The sequence below is a fragment of the Zootoca vivipara genome, chromosome 5, assembly GCF_965207765.1.
Source record: "Zootoca vivipara chromosome 5, rZooViv2.hap1.1, whole genome shotgun sequence".
Taxonomy (NCBI): domain Eukaryota; kingdom Metazoa; phylum Chordata; class Lepidosauria; order Squamata; family Lacertidae; genus Zootoca; species Zootoca vivipara.
Window position 1 is genome coordinate 64545840 of NC_142588.1, and position 19954 is coordinate 64565793.

Here is a 19954-nt window from a genome sequence, read left to right on the forward strand (position 1 = left end):
TGTGAGAGGGGAAGTGTTAAAATGCTCCTCGCCACCACATACAGGCTGGAGGTTGATCAGGGTTCCCAATAATAATAATAATAATAATTTTTTATTTATACCCCGCCCATCTGGCGGAGTCTCCCCAGCCACTCTGGGTGGCTCGCAATCGAATATTAAAACAATACAGAATTAAATATTAAAAGCTTCCCTAAACAGGGCAGCCTTAAGATGTCTTTTAAAATTAAGATACAGTAGCTGCTTATTTCATTGACATCTGATAGAAGGGTGTTCCACAGGGCGGGTGCTGCTACCAAGAAGGCCCTCTGTCTGGTTCCCTGTAACCTCACTTCTCGCAATGAGGGAACCGCCAGAAGGCCCTCGGCGCTGGATCTCAGTGTCCGGGCTGAACAGTAGGGGTGGAGATGCTCCTTCAGGTATACAGGACCGAGGCTGTTTAGGGCTTTAAAGGTCAACACCAACACTTTGAATTGTGCTTGGAAACATACTGGGAGCAAGTGTAGATCTCTCAGGCGGCCGCTCCCAGTCTAGCTGCCGCATTTCGGATTAGTTGCAGTTTCCGGGTCACCTTCAAAGATAGCCCCACGCAGAGCGCATTGCAGGAATCCAAGCGGGAGATAACCAGCCTGCATACCAGGTATGGTCTCAGCCTGCATACCAGATGAAGCTGATAGACAGCTGCCCTGGACACAGAATTGATCTGCGCCTCCATGGACAGCTGTGAGTCCAAAATGACTCCCAGGCTGCGCACCTGATCCTTCAGGGGCACAGTTACCCCATTCAGGACCAGGGAGTCCTCCATACCTGCCCGCCTCTTGTTCCCCACAAACAGTACTTCTGTCTTGTCAGGATTCAACTTCAATCCATTAACCGCCACCCACCCTCCAACTGCCTCCAGGCACTCACATAGGACCTTCACCGCCTTCACTGGTTCTGATTTGAAAGAGAGGTAGAGCTGGGTATCATCCGCATACTGATGAACACCCAGCCCAAACCCCCTGATGATCTCTCCCAGCGGCTGCATGTAGATGTTAAAAAGCATGGTGGAGGGGACAGAAACCTGAGGCACCCCACAAGTGAGAGCCCAGAGGTCTGAACACTCATCCCCCACCACATTCTGAACCTGGCCCAGGAGGAAGGAGCGGAACCACTGTATGACAGTGCCCCCAGCTCCCAACCCCTCTAGACAGTCCAGAAGGATGTTATGGTTGATGGTGTCAAAAGCTGCTGAGAGATCCAGCAGAACTAGGAAACAGCTCTCACCTTTGTCCCTAGCCTGCTGGAGATCAACCAGCGGGACAAAGGCAGTTTCAGTCCCATGGTGAGGCCTGAATCGCGACTGGAAGGGATCCAAATGGTCCGCTTCTTCCAGGCGTGCCTGGAGTTGTTCAGCAACCACCCGCTCAATCACCTTGCCCAAGAATGGAAGATTTGAGACTGGGCGATAGTTGGCCATATTGGCTGGGTCTAAAGATGTTTTTTTAAGAAGCGGTTTAATGATCGCCTCTTTCAGCGGGTCTGGGAAGGTTCCCTCGCAGAGGGAAGCACTCACCACCCTGCAGAGCCTATCGCCCAGCCCTTCCTGGCTTGCTTTTGCTAGCCAGGATGGGCAAGGATCAAGGAGACAGATGGTCGGTTTCACTCGCCCAAGCAGCCTGTCCACATCCTCGGAGGTAACGGATTGAAATTGATTCCATGTAACCCGACCAGACAGAGCTCCAGCACTCTTCCGCCCCGACCCTGCTCCCACGGTGGTGTCTACCTCCTTCCGAATCTGAGCGACTTTATCTGCAAAAAACTGCAAAATCATTGCAGGAGATCTTGGGGTCTTTACAAGGCCCCGATGGTGAAGGTGGTTCTGTTAAATTGCAAACCATCTGAAAGAGTCTCCTGCTACTATTTTCTGCAGATGCAATAGAGGCGGTGAAGAAAGTCTTCTTCGCCGTCGCTACCGCCACTTGGGAGGCTCGAAGTTGAGCTCTAGCCCGTGTCTGGTCTGATTCAGAGTGAGTTTTCTGCCATTTACCTAAACAAAACACACTTACTCATGTTTGGTTCTAAACGCCCTTCATAAGGGCAGAGATGGCTTTCTGTTCCTCTTGTGTGGCTCAGCAACATTCATTTATTTTACAGCTGTCATTATTTCACCAGTTTTGCAGGCTAATTGTCTCTTTTCCCCTTAAAACAACTTACCAGAAAGCTAAACTCAGACCTGTACACCATTAATAGCCTATACAATTCAAACATTATGTGTAATTGAAGAGAACATAATTGTTAGAGACTGCGGTTGTTAGAGATCCAATTACTATGGGTTGGATAACAACCTGAAAAAATATAGAAAAATATAACTGCTTGGTCACATGTATTAAAATGTAACAGCAAGCATCTCTTTATAGCAGGGGAAAGGTTCGATATTTGTCAGTTCTAAGATTATACCTTAAATTCACAAAAGAAAAAACAGAAGCCAATTATTGTTAGAATTTGCTAACCTCTGTTTTCCTTCTCTCACTTGGATGAAGTCTGTCAACTTCAACTTCACTCACTTTAGCAAGCCGTTCCTTCCCTGATGTTGAGGAAGTACCGCCCCAATTTTCTACTAAAAAATCTTTTGACTGCTACTGATAGATCCCTACCCATTTTTCTCTTTTGCATTGTAGCATTGCGAGGGTAAATTGGGCCAAATATCAATATTCACAGCTTGCCTTGTCACTGGTCATTGAAACTGTATTTGAGTTCTGGTTCTGTAACTTGCTCATGCAAGTGTTATGATGCACTAATATTGCTCTGGTATTTTTGTTTCACCTGAGCATCGGAAATCTGCAATCTGGCTAAATGCTCCTGAACTGTTTCTTGATGCTTTCCAAGCATCCATGTCCAACACTCCATCTGTCAATGATTCTGAGCCTTTAAATAAATAGCTATCTACTTATACCTACCTTGAGGCTTTTCTGGTGCCTGAATGAACATGAGTTAGATGATCCAGAGAAAAGAAGAGGAGGAGGAGTTTGGAATTGATATCCCGCTTTATCACTACCCGAAGGAGTCTCAAAGCGGCTAAGGAATCTCCTTTCCCTTCCTCCTCCACAACAAACACTCTGTGAGGTGGGTGGGGCTGAGAGACTTCAAAGAAGTGTGACTAGCCCAAGGTCACCCAGCAGCTGCATGTGGAGGAGCAGGTAATCAAACCCGGTTCCCCAGATTACGAATCTACCGCTTTTAACCACTACACCACACTGGCTCTCCCAGAGAGCTATCCTGGTCATTTGAATGAAACACCAAAGCTGCTGAAACACAGCTCTTTTGCAAATTCTGTTTTGAAAAAGCAGTTTTATACCTTGGTGAATATGCCCCCTTTTCCCACCCCCCCCCAAGTAAATGGCAAGACTATCATACATACATAAAGTGTTTGTTTGTTCCTCAAGAAAAATGGGGCAGGGAGAGAAGGGGAGTAAGGCCCCTTTAACCAAGTTTAAATCTGCAACTATTCTACTAAACAGCTGACATAACTTCACCATTGTGGTGTGAAAATCCCATTTTATATCTCCATATTTTGAGCCTTATTTTAAGAGGTGATAAAGGTGCAAAAATTCTGTTCAGCATGCTGTGAAATATCTAAGTCTTGAACTTTAATTAACAGGAATAAAAATGTGTTGCAATGATGTGAAATGTTGCCAAATTTCCGAGATTCCAATGGTTCCACATTCCAACTCAGCACACTGACCTGTTTGATGAAGGTAATCTCTTGCTAGTTCAAATAGACGCATATGCATGTTTGTTATGGGGTTAAAAGAGCCACAGGCAAGAAGGGTGAGGGGTGTCAGATGCTTCATCTAGGCAAGCAATCTTCTGCAGCAACACACCCTAAAGGGGTGAGGGGAGAAATAGCAATTATATTAGCTCATACAGCTAACAGACTTCTAAAACTTTTTCTGAAAATGAACAATGAATCATCATTCTATTTTTAAAAAAGCAACTCACTGAAACATTATAGTAGACTAACAATGAATGAATATCCTAAGTACTAATGTTGAAATCTACATCTTTATTGAAATAAATCGGAGCCCTGGGGAGGACTATACTATAGTTACATCAGATTTATTTAGTTTTGAAATCTATGCCTTCTCCTCCCACTATATTGTCCCATAGGATCTTCAGGGTGGATCAAATCACAAAGAAAATACAATGAAGTCAAAATCTTGTATGCAAATGTTTCAGAGCACTTTTCCTATTCATCATTGTCCTCTGCATTGATAGGACCTTCATCAATATGGAATGCTCTCCCTTTACCAGTGCTACGTTTTTAGCTCATCATGTGATAAACAACAGCACCTATTTCCGTTACAGCGTAACTACAATTATGCATTAAGGCTTAGTTACTCCAAGAAAAAAAGCTGCCATTTCTGCACAGTGGCTGGGAGAATAGGAGCTTCAACAACTTGGGAGAATTTTCATCAGGACCATTGGGCTTGTTACATCCACACAGACCCTTCCAATGTGCAATGGTTTCTCCATCCAATACCTCTTTTGTTTTGAAAACAGAAGCTAACCCATGAAATGTGATCACTCCTTTCTCACATTGTCAGCTTGGCCCTAAGGCCTCAAGACAGCGTTTTCAATTCTGTGACTTCTCTATATAATCTCAAAAGAGCTTAAAACCTGTGAGGGCAGACAAACAGCTCTGGATGTTTTGTTCATAACTCGGATTGAGTCTGCTCCTCTCTCAGCCTTTGTCCTGCAAACATTCATCTGAACTCCAAATAGTTTGTCGCTTCGAAACAACAAATATTTGTGACATTATCTCAGACCTGTTATTCTGAAGGGACAGCCACTGTCTATATGAGAATGAACTCAAAATGCTTCTGCTTCAGACCCTTTGAGGTATTTATGCCTTTCAAACCTAACTCTTCCTGTTGCTCAAGTAGTGAGTGACTCCCCACACAATCGTGGCAAATCGCGTTGTGAGTGGGTCTTGCATATTAAAAAGGTCACCAAGTGGTAATGCCAGTATATAGAAGATTTCCAGCAGCTTCCATGTAGCAGTCACAACTTAAGATTTTGATGGTTCATCCCTCAGAAATGGGATACCAAGCCAGAGGCCAAAGTGAATTTAGGGGCTGGCTGTTGGCTCTCTGGCCTACCTACAACCAGAACCTCTTGATAGGTGCTTGGCTGTCTGGAACTTCTATCACTAGCAGAGTCACAAGTAGGATCACTACAAAATGTTACAGTGTGGAGTGCTGCTCTTCAGTATTCCGACTCGACTCCTATCTGGTTTTCCATTCCACATATCCCCAGGCAGTTTGCATTTTGTGGCCACTGAGTATGCATTGGAAAGAGGGTTTCCCCTCTTAGGGTCTCTTTCTTAAGGTTTTTTTTTTGTACTTCTACAAACTTTGGGGTTCACCAAGGCAGCCTTTACCTCCTTCTTGTGCATAGGTGGTGGGTGTTTTGGCTACATTACATCAGAAAAAAAGAGAACCATGATAATGAAGAAATTCTTACTGCCTGGATGACTGGAGCATGCCAGTTATGTCACACTGTATAAAAACAAGACATTCACACATGCCCTGTACCCAACAGTCACAATGAATCCAAGTACTTTGGTCTCAATGTAGTTGATCTGCTATGACTGCACTCATCCAAAAAAAAAACCCCCACCACCACCACACTCAATAAATAAGTGAATGCACACTTCATCTCTTACAGGGAAAATTAATGGAAATCTAATTAAGAATACAGGATGCTGGGAAGCAGCAGCTTTTACTGTGTGACTGTAACAGCAAACAGTGTGCATTAGCGGGCCATTAACAAAGGTCCTGAAAACAGACCCCTTTGCTTAAAAGACGAGTGAAGCACTCTCAAGTTGGCAAAACCTGCTTAGATGTCAACATAAGAGCCAATTCGCACCTTTCCAAAGACACTTACAGCACCCTGAAATAAAATCTGCATACCTCGCTGATGAGACCTCACTGAATTTGTTCCTCATTAATGTTGTTGTTTAGTCGTTTAGTCGTGTCCGACTCTTCGTGACCCCATGGACCATAGCACGCCAGGCACTCCTGTCTTGCACTGCCTCCCGTAGTTTGGTCAAACTCATGTTCGTAGCTTCGAGAACACTGTCCAACCATCTTGTCCTCTGTCGTCCCCTTCTCCTAGTGCCCTCAATCTTTCCCAACATCAGGGTCTTTTCCAAGGATTCTTCTCTTCTCATGAGGTGGCCAAAGTATTGGAGCCTCAGCTTCACGATCTGTCCTTCCAGGGAGCACTCAGGGCTGATTTCCTTAAGAATGGATAGGTTTGATCTTCTAGCAGTCCATGGGACTCTCAAGAGTCTCCTCCAGCACCATAATTCAAAAGCATCAATTCTTCGGCGATCAGCCTTCTTTATGGTCCAGCTCTCACTTCCATACATCACTACTGGGAAAACCATAGCTTTAACTATACGGACCTTTGTCGGCAAGGTGATGTCTCTGCTTTTTAAGATGCTGTCTAGGTTTGTCATTGCTTTTCTCCCAAGAAGCAGGCGTCTTTTAATTTCGTGACTGCTGTCACCATCTGCAGTGATCAAGGAGCCCAAGAAAGTAAAATCTCTCACTGCCTCCATTTCTTCCCCTTCTATTGCCAGGAGGTGATGGGACCAGTGGCCATGATCTTGGTTTTTTTGATGTTGAGCTTCAGACCATATTTTGCGCTCTCCTCTTTCACCCTCATTAAAAGGTTCTTTAATTCCTCCTCACTTTCTGCCATCAAGGTTGTGTCATCTGCATATCTGAGGTTGTTGATATTTCTTCCGGAAATCTTAATTCCTGCTTGGGATTCATCTAGTCCAGCCTTTCGCATGATGAATTCTGCATATAAGTTAAATAAGCAGGGAGACAATATACAACCTTGTCGTACTCCTTTCCCAATTTTGAACCAATCAGTTGTTCCATATCCAGTTCTAACTGTAGCTTCTTGTCCCACATAGAGATTTCTCAGGAGACAGATGAGGTGATCAGGCACTCCCATTTCTTTAAGAACTTGCCATAGTTTGCTGTGGTCGACACAGTCAAAGGCTTTTGCATAGTCAATGAAGCAGAAGTAGACGTTTTTCTGGAACTCTCTAGCTTTCTCCATAATCCAGCGCATGTTTGCTATTTGGTCTCTGGTTCCTCTGCCCTTTCGAAATCCAGCTTGCACTTCTGGGAGTTCTCGGTCCACATACTGCCTAAGCCTGCCTTGTAGAATTTTAAGCATAACCTTGCTAGCGTGTGAAATGAGCGCAATTGTGCGGTAGTTGGAGCATTCTTTGGCACTGCCCTTCTTTGGAATTGGGATGTAGACTGATCTTCTCCAATCCTCTGGCCATTGCTGAGTTTTCCAAACTTGCTGGCATATTGGGTGTAGCACCTTAACAGCATCATCTTTTAAAATTTTAAATAGTTCAGCTGGAATATCATCACTTCCACTGGCTTTGTTATTAGCAGTGCTTTCTAAGGCCCATTTGACTTCACTCTCCAAGATGTCTGGCTCAAGGTCAGCAACCACACTACCTGGGGTGTACGAGACCTCCATATCTTTCTGGTATAATTCCTCTGTGTATTCTTGCCACCTCTTCTTGATGTCTTCTGCTTCTGTTAGGTCCTTACCACTTTTGTCCTTGATTATGGTAATCTTTGTACGAAATGTTCCTTTCATATCTCCAATTTTCTTGAACAGATCTCTGGTTTTCCCCATTCTATTGTTTTCCTCTATTTCTTTGCATTGCTCATTTAAGAAGACCCTCTTATCTCTCCTTGCTGTTTTTTGGAAATCTGCATTCAGTTTCCTGTATCTTTCCCCATCTCCCTTGCATTTTGCTTGCCTCCTCTCCTCCGCTATTCGTAAGGCCTCGTTGGACAGCCATTTTGCCTTCTTGCATTTCCTTTTCCTTGGGATGGTTTTCGTTGCTGCCTCCTGTATAATGTTACGAGCCTCCATCCATAGTTCTTCAGGCACTCTGTCCACCAAATCTAAATCCTTAAACCTGTTCCTCACTTCCACTGTGTATTCATAAGGGATTTGATTCAGATTGTATCTTACTGGCCCAGTGGTTTTTCCTACTTTCTTCAGTTTAAGCTGGAATTTTGCTATAAGAAGCTGATGATCTGAGTTACAGTCAGCTCCAGGTCTTGTTTTTGCTGACTGTATAGAGCTTCTCCATCTTTGGCTGCAGAGAATATAATCAATCTGATTTCGATGCTGCCCATTTGGTGATATCCATGTGTAGAGTCGTCTCTTGTGTTGTTGGAAGAGAGTGTTTGTGATGACCAGCTTGTTCTCTTGACAGAACTCTATTAGCCTTTGCCCTGCTTCATTTTGAACTCCAAGGCCAAACTTGCCAGTTGTTCCTTTTATCTCTTGATTCCCTACTTTAGCATTCCAATCCCCTGTAATGAGAAGAACATCCTTCTTTGGTGTCATTTCTAGAAGGTGTTGTAGGTCTTCATAGAATTGGTCAATTTCACTTTCTTCAGCACCGGTAGTTGGTGCATAAACTTGGATTACTGTGATGTTAAAAGGTCTGCCTTGGATTCGTATCGAGATCATTCTGTCATTTTTGAGATTGCATCCCATTACAGCTTTTGCCACTCTTTTGTTGACTATGAGGGCCACTCCATTTCTTCTACAGGATTCTTGCCCACAGTAGTAGATATGATAGTCACCCGAACTGAATTCACCCATTCCCTTCCATTTTAGTTCACTGATGCCCAGGATGTCGATATTTATTCTTGTCATCTCATTTTTGACCACATCCAGCTTACCTCTATTCATGGTTCTTACATTCCAGGTTCCTATGCAATATTTTTCTTTACAGCATCGGACTTTCCTTTCGCTTCCAGGCATATCCGCAACTGAGCGTCCTTTCGGCTTTGGCCCAGCCGCTTCATCAGCTCTGAATCTACTTGTACTTGTCCTCCGCTCTTCCTCAGTAGCATGTTGGACGCCTTCCGACCTGAGGGGCTCATCTTCCAGCGTCATAACTTTTATATGCCTGTTGTCTTTGTCCATGGAGTTTTCTTGGCAGGGATACTGGAGTGGCTTGCCAGTTCCTTCTCCAGGTGGATCACGTTTAGTCAAAACTCTCCACTATGACCTGTCCATCTTGGGTGGCCCTGCATGGCATAGCTCATAGCTTCTCTGAGTTATTCAAGCCCCCCGGATAACGGCTGCTGCGGCTGCTACTCGTACTCGTCACGCTCGCCCGCGGCTCTGCCAACTACAAGTCCCCGCCGGCCGCGGCCGCGACGACGACAACAACGAGCCGCCTCCCCTCTCCGTACCCGCCTCGGCAACAGCGCGACGCCATCTTGTCACCCCGCCCAACGCGCACGCATCCTCATTAATAGCCCCTTGTTAAGTAGACAAGTCAGTAACTGTGTCACGGAAAACGAAGGGGAGGAAAAGCAGGGCAAGAAACACTTGTATGGAAGGAGGTGGGGTGTGAATAGCGAAAGAAAGAGAGAAGGAAAAGTAGAGAGCAGCTGGTCAAGAAACTTGTGTACAAGTGAGAAAGGCAGAAAAAGGAGAGCATATCTCCCTTCAAATACCCTCATGAAGTAGGCTTCACTGGGCATAGGGTTGTGCTTTTGTCCTTAGCACGCCCAATGTCATGCAGCTCCTTTACCCCATTTCCTGACACCCACAGGTTGAGCGCAGATGTTTGCATTGAGGACGCCTATGCAGAGACTCCCAGGAGTAGGCAAGAGAGTCAACAGCTGCTAATGTAGGGGCTTCCCTTACGCTTGATCCAGAAGCTGCAGTTAGTGCAGAATCAGCACGGCTGCTGACAGGAGTGGGACCCAGTCAGCATAGAACGCCTTTGCTTAGAGATCTCTGCTGGTTGCCAATTTGCTACTGGGCCAAGTTCAAGGTGTTCCTATTTGTACATAAAGGCTTTAACAGTCTGGGACATGTTTACGTATGAGAATGCCCTAACCCATATATTCCCAGTTGATTGTTTCCATCTGCAGAACTGGCCCTGTTGCAGGTGCCACATAATACTTGCTCCACAATTGTAAGAAATCATTCTTTCAATGTGGAAGAACCTATGTGGTGTGGATGGAAGGCCTGGCAAGGGAACCAGTAAGATAACAGTGGGAGACAAAGCGGCCACAGCATCAATATTCAGATTTATGTGTCCAAAATCTGACTTTCAAGTAGGCAGTCCTGATTTAAGTGGAAATCATTAGCATCTCTCTTCTTTTTTTTACCCTTACTGAAATAAGAGATATTGTGAAACCATCTTCCATGTCTCTGTATCTTCTGGAATCAGAGTTGTGGAGTTGGAAGGAATCCTGAGGGTCATCTAGTCCAGCCCCCTGCAATGCAGGAATCTTAATGAAATCCTATGTACATTACTGGTGGCCTTCCAACCTCTGCTAAAAAACTTCCAAGGAAGGAAAGTCCACCACCTCTCGTGGGAGTCTGTCGAACAGCTCTTACTGTTAGAAAGTTCTTCCTGATATTTAAAAGGAAGCTGCTTTCTTTTAAAAGAAAAAATGACCTGATGGGTTGGTGCTTCTATTCTAAAGCCTGTTTTTAGAACAATATGCAGGAGGCTATACACAGCTATAAAGCTACCCCTCCAGCTCAGAAAGGGGCAGTGAAGGCTTCTACTAGGCAACTGGAACTCCCAACTCCCAGCAGGGGCAAACTATTGTGACTACACTGTTCTACTCCAGCTCAGAGCCAGAGAAGATTTTAAAAATGGCTCTCTGTTTGCACCCAATAAACACAGAGCTAAAAAGCAGGCTTCCATCTACTGTACATTTGTGGCTGGGGAAGGGGCAAGAGTCATTATTCCCACTCTGGTTTAAGGATTCATCTTGCTCACCAGAGCTTCGCTGACGTCTCACCATGGCAAGAGGGACAAGTGAGAATTTGCAGGCCCAGTCAGGAATTATTTCAAAGCTCATGACCTGAACTACTTAATTTTCAAATAGCTGTTGTTCTTTTAAATGCTGAAAGCAGTTTCTTGCCACACTGCTTACAGACTGGATTTTTAAAAAGTTTTTTGTAGTGCAGTTATCTTATAAAGATAGAGAGATCTGCCCGTAAGCATTAACTTGAAACCCAGGGTTTGAACTTCTCTTACAAAGGCTTCTAGTAAAAATGGGGTATTTGGAATTCCAGATACAAACCAACCCTCAGGAAATCTATTTTAAGAACACAGATTATTTTATTTTAAAATCAAGATGCACAAGTACAGCATCATAAAGGAGGAAAGCACACAGCTGTAAGGTTTACTGCTTCAAAGCAATGATTTGGAAATACTTAATTCTCTTTGATCGCTGCAGCGCATCAATAATGTGTCTGCAATGACAATGAAAATGAAAGAAATGTCTCTAGCTAAAAATAGCCAACTCTGCTCACTAAGTACATAAACTTATGTACCCACATGGCTCCAGAAATCCTACGACGGAATGCCACAAGCACAGCATGCCTTATACCGGGGGTGTTAGCCTGTGCCCCTCTCGATGTAGCTGGACTAGAAGTCAACCACCCTTGACCACTACCCATGTCAGCCTGGGCTGATCAGAGCTGGAGTCAAAGAACATCTGGAGAGCCACATGCCAGCCAGCTGTGCCTTACATACATCTCCCAGCTACATCGATTGTACTCCATTTGCAAGTTCTTGCACACTGAAGTCTTTCATCTGGACCAAAGCCCGCACTCCACCCTGAATCTGAAGGCCAAACAAGATGTGACAAGGCAGCCATGTATCTCGGTGTCTGCCCTGTTCATACATAAAGCAGAGCTGGGTAAGGACTTATTCTTCACATGAAAAGGACCGTATGAGGGAGGAATGCCAAACTCATCACCCTGTTCCCTTACACTATTGTGCTTTAAGCTGCTTCTTCCCAGCTGAGATCACTTCTGGTGGAACACAGCAGGTAAGGTGGAGGAGTGAGTCTTGCTCCCCGACAGGCATTTTACTGCAAAGAAGATTCTTCAACTTTATATGCAAACGGAGCAGATGCATGGATGGCTGCTCTGCCTTATCTAGTTTGACCCTGAGCACAGCTGCATTTTCAAGGACCTTTATTAACACAACAAAGTGAACCGTTAAAACTGGAGACTGTGAAATGTGCCACCATAGATTAAAACATGGTATACTGTATACAAAGTCCAGTTTCTTATATAGCACAGGAACAGTTGAAATTAAAAGGGTGAAACTTTACATGCTAATACTATGCCTATGAAGTCTGTCTGATTTAAATATGATTGACTAGATTGTATAAAGTTTAAATATTCCTTACAATTCCAGATTATTTACCATTTAAGCAATGCAAGCGTGAGTAGACTGGCACATCTAACATACCACCTTCAAATAAGGTCTGTTTAAATCAGAATTCCCAATATATCCAAACCAGAGAACACTGTTTTTACTAACTGGGTACTCAGTCAGTTCTTAAACCAGTTTCCTCCTCGTTTACATCCTTGTTCATAAAGCAACATGGCCTGTTACAGACAGAACAGGAAGCAGCCCTGGAGTGAAGCCAGCACTTAAGGTGAGGAGACTAGGTATGTGCATACCAGTCTGGCACCCATTCTCAGTTTGCTAAACTAGGGACAGGGAGATCATACGGACAACTAAAAAAAAAACCTGAGCTAGCCTTACTACACATGCATTCAAGTTCCATAGCTATGGGGACACCACAGAGAAGGTCCTGTTACATGAGCCCACTTACTTGTCTTTCAAGGTGAGATCCTAAAAAGCAGGGCTTCTGAAGTGGATCTTACGGCACAGATAAATTGATATGGGCACAGGGAATCCTAAAATAATCTGGTTTAAAAATATTCAGTGCTTCAAAGGTCATCACAAGTGTTTTAAATTTGGGACCAGAAACACAATGGTACAACATAGGTTGCTTCAACTGCCTGGCTCCAACAAACAACCTGAAGGCTGAAATTTGTACCAGATGAAGCTCCAAAACCATGGACAGCTTTGCAGTACTCCAGCTTGAACATTAGGGGACCCAGGTGGCGCTGTGGTTAAACCACTGAGCCTAGGGCTTGCTGACCACAAGGTCGGCGGTTCGAATCCCTGTGACGGGGTGAGCTCCCGTTGCTTGGTCCCAGCTCCTGCCAACCTAGCAGTTCAAAAGCATGTCAAAATGCAAGTAGATAAATAGGAACCGCTACGGCGGGAAGGTAAACGGCGTTTCCATGTGCTGCTCTGGTTTGCCAGAAGCGGCTTTGTCATGCTGGCCACATGACCTGGAAGCTATACGCCGGCTCCCTCGGCCAATAATGCGAGATGAGCGCGCAACCCCAGAGTCGGTCACGACTGGACCTAATGGTCAGGGGTCCCTTTACCTTACCTTTAGCTTGAACATTACATGAGTAACTGAAGGAAGGTCCATTTTCTTCACACAGGTGAACCAGCTGAAGCTGGTTAAGAAGGACCCCTGGACCACCAGCGTCAGCTTCAACCTCGCCAACTCACATCAAGCCCAACAGCATTCCTGAACTGTGAACTTCCAAACACAAAATCACCATCAGCATAATTATTACCCTAAAAAATAATGGCATTGAACTAGTGATTGAGTCAAAGTTCAAATTAAGAGTCATTCGGGAATATGAATTGCCACAGTTCATAATGCCTCACTCCGCTATGAGGCAAGCCTTCATCCTTCCACATTTGCTCACAGGCATCTACTTCTTAGCACTGGGGCTCACCCACCACCAAAAAAGCAAGGAAGCAATCCTTAAAAGGTTTGGAAGAAAATGCCTGCTTATTTGCAAACACACTACAGTTTAATGCATGTAGAACACTTCTTCATCAGAGGCAGTTGGATTCAGAAACTACTATTCAAACATACTGTAGAAATTTACACTTTAAAAATACAGTGGTACCTCGGTTTACAAACAAAATTGGTGCTGGAAGTCGGTACTTAACCTGAAGCGAACTTTCCCATTGAAAGTAATGTAAAGTGGATTAATCCATTCCAGGCGGTCCGTGGAGTACTTAATCTGAAGCGTACTTAACCTGAAGCGATTTTTCCCATTGAAAGTAATGGAAAGTGGATTAATCCGTTCCAGAAAGGTCCACGGAGTACTTAAACTGAAAATACTCAAACCGAGGTGTACTTAAACTGAGGTATGACTGTATATATAATGCATTAAGCGTATGCCATTTAAAATGTTGTTATTGTTAAAGAATGCCCATGATAACTTGGTTTACATGTACACATTGAACAATATTCTTCAAGAACTCTTACAATTCAATCCTATATACATATTTACTCAGAGGTCCCATTGAGATTAGTGGGGCTTCCACGCAAGTAATTGAGAAAGCATTGCAGCATAACAACACCACTATTCTATGAATGTTCACAATTATAGGATGAATGAAACAACTAATGCGCCATAACAGTTAATAACTATTATATAGTTAACTCATTTTTTCCTGTTATAAATTGTAGCGTTCACTTCTACTTTTTATGTATTTCAGTTATTTGCCTTTCATGACTTCCCAAAGTGCCTTACATTAAAAAGAAACATTAAAGCATATAATTCAAATTACAATAAAAACAGTCAATTTAAATAACCCTAACAGAATAACATCCAGTGAACACTACCAAAATCCCCAGCTGCAGCTATACAAAAAAACATTTCAGTTAAAGAGAAGAAAACTTTTTGATTTCTTGCAAGATTAATATAAGAAAACAAACAAGCAAAACACACCTAGCCTTAAAGGTCACTTCCTCATCTTGAATGAAGAGTTCCTTGGGATAGCAACCAATATAGCTGCCTACTTGTGGAAATCAAAGAGAGTTGCCCATTGTCAACATAAAACTAGGGGTTTAGGCTATCGCCAGTCAACATGTTACATATTTTCACATTCTACTATTATGACCTGGATGGTGCTCAAAGTTCATGGTGTTTTCAACACTTTAATAAGTCCAAATTTCACAGGTCAGCAAAGTGTCCCCTGGCCAAACACATGGCCAAACATCCCAGAAGCTACTTTCAACTAGTTTGAGAAAAGGTGTTTGTGTGGGAATCAAATGTCGTAAGAAAATGTACTTAAGTTCTTCCTGCATCAATAATAAATTATGTTACCTCTCAAGGTTCTGCTGAAAACAGTCAGTAATTGGAGACATTTATGATTAATTACAAGAATCTACAATATAGTGATGAGCTTGCATTTTAATTTATGAGCTTCCTGAGTGTGCTGTAAAAATTAGTAAAATGAAGGGTAAGAACACACAGATACAGTGGGCTGAAAGGAAGCAATGCGATGCGGAAGGGCAGAAAGGCTTTCTTCTCTACATAATAATAATAAACCACTGGGATTCGTATATCAATAGACCATTCGAAACTGCAGACTTCTTCACAGATCCTTTGCTAGAGACTATCTTTTACAAGCACATTGTAGCACCTGTTGTGAGCCCTCAGAATTTTCCATTTGCAAGAACTGTCTAGCTTAAAGGGATAACAATATGTAGACACTGGAGGAAACTTCTCCATGCCAAGCAATACTGATTTCATAATATATTATGACTTGGTTGCAGAGCCTTTTTTTATTTAATCAATTTATTTAATAAAATTTGTCAATTTCCAATAGAATCAGAAAAATCAGGAATAGAATAACCATTATGCTCAAATACTCAGCATGTAGAGCTGAACTGCAGACCCCATTATGTGGTGTAGTTAATCAGGAGTTTCCTCATGTGCCCATTTTGTTCTCTGAAACAAGCTCCTTAACATTTCCAAAAACAAAGAACATATCATCTGCTATTTTACTTTGTTTGAAGTAGATATGTATCAGATTACATTGAAAATAACAGAAAAAGTAAACATAGCTGCCAAGTTTTCCCTTTTCTCGCAAGGGAGCCTATTCAGCATAAGGGAATTTCCCTTAAAAGGGAGAACTTGGCAGCTATGAAAGTAAATGACCACATACAAAAGTTTCCCCCCCCAAAAAATAGTTTTTGAATTTGACATTGAGATTTCCAAAACTTCTCAGGGGGAGGGAGAAACAGAGCCTCAATTTTAAAAAGTGTTTGCACACATTTTACATTGGCAATTTTTCTGATTAGAATTCTATACCATAGCTGCAAATTGCTTGTTTCCTACTAGCAATTATTTGTAATTTGTTCCTCCAGAAGAGCATAAATTAGCTAGGTCTGAACTGGGAACTGCCAATATTAAATAAACACCTGCAGAGGAAGGAAATGACTGTATGCGACGTGTTAATACAGTCTACTTTGTATATATGTAGTATATATTATTACCACACAATGTAATCAAAAAGGACTACTGCAACAGGGAAGACAAAATTACATTTTTCCTTAATATGTATTTCATAATAATAAGACACTACTCGGGGGTGGACAATACATTATATGCATGTTTTGTGTGTGTGCTTTAAATAATAAGGAACCAGGGGTTAACAGTACTTAACCTCTTCCTTATTCATTTTCTCCTCTAAATTATATCTTTCCACTACTGCCACCATGGGTCTTTTCCACCCTGCAGAATTCTAGGTGTGAGCTTAGCTTTATAAACACACACCTGAAATCTGGTTGAGGCAAAATCAGCTGAGTTTTTTTTTTACATGGGGGAAGCTGTGGAGGAAAGGTTTAAGCATCATTCAATTTCTTTCTTTTTCTTTCTCTCTCTCTCACTATTTTCCAGCGCAAGAGATGCTATACCTCCAGAAAGTAGGCTATCCCATTTCCAGTGCTGCTCTGACCAAAGAAAAATGATGACTGGGAAGGCTATCTTGAAAACTGCATATGTTCACAGAACCAGAATGATTTACTGTACTTCACTTAAATTACTTGGAATTATAATCCGTTTCTATGGGCCATCGTTCCCACTAAAATCTGCCCCATGTAACATACCACATTAACTATATTCACAAGCCTGTATAAAAAAAGTGTTACAGACAAAAGGACGTTTTCAAGCGTCTTGTGAAAAACACAATATATTTTAAAGACATATGGAAAAATAAAAAAATACAACCAACCAAGAGTTTCATCCACAGAGTATTAATCATGCCATACTGAAAGAATTCAAACCGTTTACAAATGATATATAGCAGAATAATTTTAATACCTTTGGGGTTAAAAATGATAGTGATTTAACAGTATACACCACACTACCGTTGTAGCACAAGAATAATAGTCTCTCCAGATGTAACTTTCATTGCAAAGGCTATAAATACTCAAATTGTTGGTATTTAGACCCAGGATTGTTCTTACCACCAACAGTGACCTCAATAGTAAGTGCATTCATCTACTGAACCAACAACATCATTTTCTCTCCTTAAAATGTACTAGTCCAATTGACTTCAGAATGTAGAATTAAGCTACGAGCCTTTGAAGAACATACTGTATGGGCGTATGTTAAATTTCCCATTCAAGCACTAACTTCACAAACAAAAATGCATAGAGAATTCAGGTCATCATTTGAGGCAAGGAAGCTACAATGAAATCTCTGGATTAAAAGTAAACGCACATAACTCCAACAATTAATTATGACCCTCCAGGATCAGATGGTAAAACACTTCGTTTTAACAGCTTATAAGAAAAAAATAAAAAAATACTTCACATACTGTATCAACCTTGCAGCACAATCCTGTGCTTGCCTTCTATCACTGTGCCATACAGAGCGTGCTCACGTACGGTTTATGTGTGTGGTACGGAAGCTGTACTTCCCAGGACAGAGCAGGGCTGTGCAGAATTATTAAAACAGCAGAGAGCATTATTGGCTGCTCACTCACCACCTTAGAACAAATTTACACCACCAGGTGCCATAGAAAAGCACTAGATATATCAAGAGATCCAACGCACCCTGGTCACCATTTCTTTCAGCTCCTGCCATCGGGACGGAGATATAGAACAATGCAGGCAAGAACGAGCCGTCTCAGGAACAGTTTCTTCGCTAGAGCGATTTTGGCCTTAAACGGAAAGCCTGGACTTTGAAGTCATCTTATTTTACTTGTTATTTTGTATTATATCTACTGTTTTTAATTAGGTTTTTATAATTTTGGATTATGCGGAATGCTTTATCAGAGTGGATGTAGCAACCGAGTAATTTCGTTGTTCCCGCAAGGGGACAATGACAATAAAGATATCTTATCTTACTATCGGGCTTACATCCAGGTAAGTGTGGCCAAGAGTACACTGCAAAAGGTCTATAAATAGCAAGTGTGCACTGATAGGGCCCCTGATTGTATGTTCAGTGATGTGCTGGCTTGTATGCAATCCCATAAGTGAGCAGAAGCTCTGAAACCGGATGGGTTTAGACGGCATAAGCGTATATTTAAAGTTATACAGTATTTTGCTTCTCTGTGCATCACTTGACATTGAACTGCACTTCCCATTTTGAGCTCACCACTTGGGTGAGATCCTTTCCCAGCTCCTCTCACTCTGTTCTCACCACCCCGAACTGTCATCACAGAACTTGACTGCCTCCTCCTAATTAATGGAGACGTTAAAAAAGACGGTCCCAAGAGAGATCCTGGGGGTAACCTCCCTCCGTCTTGCGAGAAATGCGCATTCATCCCAACTGCTTGCTGTTCTTTAGCCAGTTGCTGACCCACCAGACACTCTCCCTTTTATCCCATGCCTGCTGCTATGTTCATTCAGGAGCCTTTGATGTGGGTCGTTATAAAAAAAAAAGGTATATATATATATATATATATATATATATATATATATATATATATATATATATATATATAACGGTCTGAAGTAGCACACAAGCACGGAAGTGCACAAGCTGCTTCCAACACTTAAATGACTAATAAAACTGAACCGGGGGCTCAAGCGGAATCGCCTATTTTTGCACCAGCCGAGCAACTTGCCCCCCTACCTACCCAATGACAAAGTTTCACCTTTGGGGTTCTGCATAGGAAACCTCTCTGTGTTCACGGGCCAGCAGCAGCAAGCCAGTTACTGCACTTTTCCTGGCAAGCTGGAGGGGAATCCTACAATAAAGTTTGTGGCTGTACAGTTATTCTGCACATGCTCAAGAGTACGTCCCCCACCCCCTTAAGTTTCGTATACGGAGGACAGAATGAGACCTTCTTTGCTGCCAGCCAGCCTGGCACGAGACTGTCGCGACCAGAAAGGGGTGCGCGCGTCGCCTCAAGAACGAGCCTGGGGGGGGGGAGCACGAGACCGCGCGTGCGCACAACTCTTTTCGGGAGCTCGCCCGTCCTTCCGCTTGTTCGCACTCCCTGGTTGAAGCACCCCCCCTCCACTTCCCGCCAACTCCCCTTACCAGCGGAAATCGGCCAGCTCGGCTTTCTTTCGGCTTCCTTTACTTGATTGACAGGCTCGGCCCCTCTCCAGGGGCGGGACTTTCGCCCCAGGAGAGCCAGCTGCGGATTGGCTGAGGCAACGGCAGCCTGTCGCCTTTGCCTTATTGTTTCCTCTCTGGCCCTTTGTGGCTAGTGGGAGGGCGCGTGGAAAGCCCGTCCTTGCACTGCATCCAGTCTTGGGTAGCGGCTGCAAAACATTTGCCTTCCCTAGATAACCACTGCCAGCCAGATTTAAAGGCCAATACATTACAGGGTTGAATTGGCTACTCGCCCAGTTCCAGAACTGAGGCTGCAATCTAACCCCACTTATTTGAGAGTAAGCCGCCGTTGAATTAAATGTTACTTATGAGTAGGCATGGTTAGGCATTCCCTGTAAAACAAGTTACAGGTAGGTAGCCGTGTTGGTCTGAGTAGTTGAAACAAAAAATAAAAAAAATTCCTTCCAGTAGCACCTTAGAGACCAACTAAGTTTGTTATTGGTATGAGCTTTCCTGTGCATGTTCACTTCTTCAAATACCTGTAAAACAATTTATTGTGTGAAGGTTTTTTTTTTTGGGGGGGGAGGGAGGTCTGGGTGATGATTGCTTTTTTATTTTTAAGGCAAGCTTCATGAAGTATACAATGGTGCTAGATACCATCCACGCGTGGGTC

General features: G+C 43.1%; 1 protein-coding gene across 3 annotated transcripts in view; it reads right to left on the reverse strand.

The window, feature by feature from the left end:
- Nucleotides 1–19397, reverse strand: part of NMNAT3 (nicotinamide nucleotide adenylyltransferase 3) — a 39204-nt gene extending 19807 nt beyond the window's left edge. The window contains exons 1-2 of one of the 3 annotated variants that reach the window (XM_035133412.3): nt 19264–19397; nt 3722–3861 (exon numbers count right to left, since the gene is read on the reverse strand). In XM_035133412.3, the coding sequence (XP_034989303.1) occupies nt 3722–3830 (109 nt within the window). In that variant the 5' untranslated portion in view covers nt 3831–3861; nt 19264–19397. Of the gene's footprint in view, nt 1–3721; nt 3862–17828; nt 18564–19063; nt 19220–19263 lie in introns of those variants that run through there. The other 2 variants (XM_088670816.1, XM_088670817.1) reach the window with 2 other exon arrangements.
- Between the last annotated feature and the right edge of the window lie 557 nt (nt 19398–19954).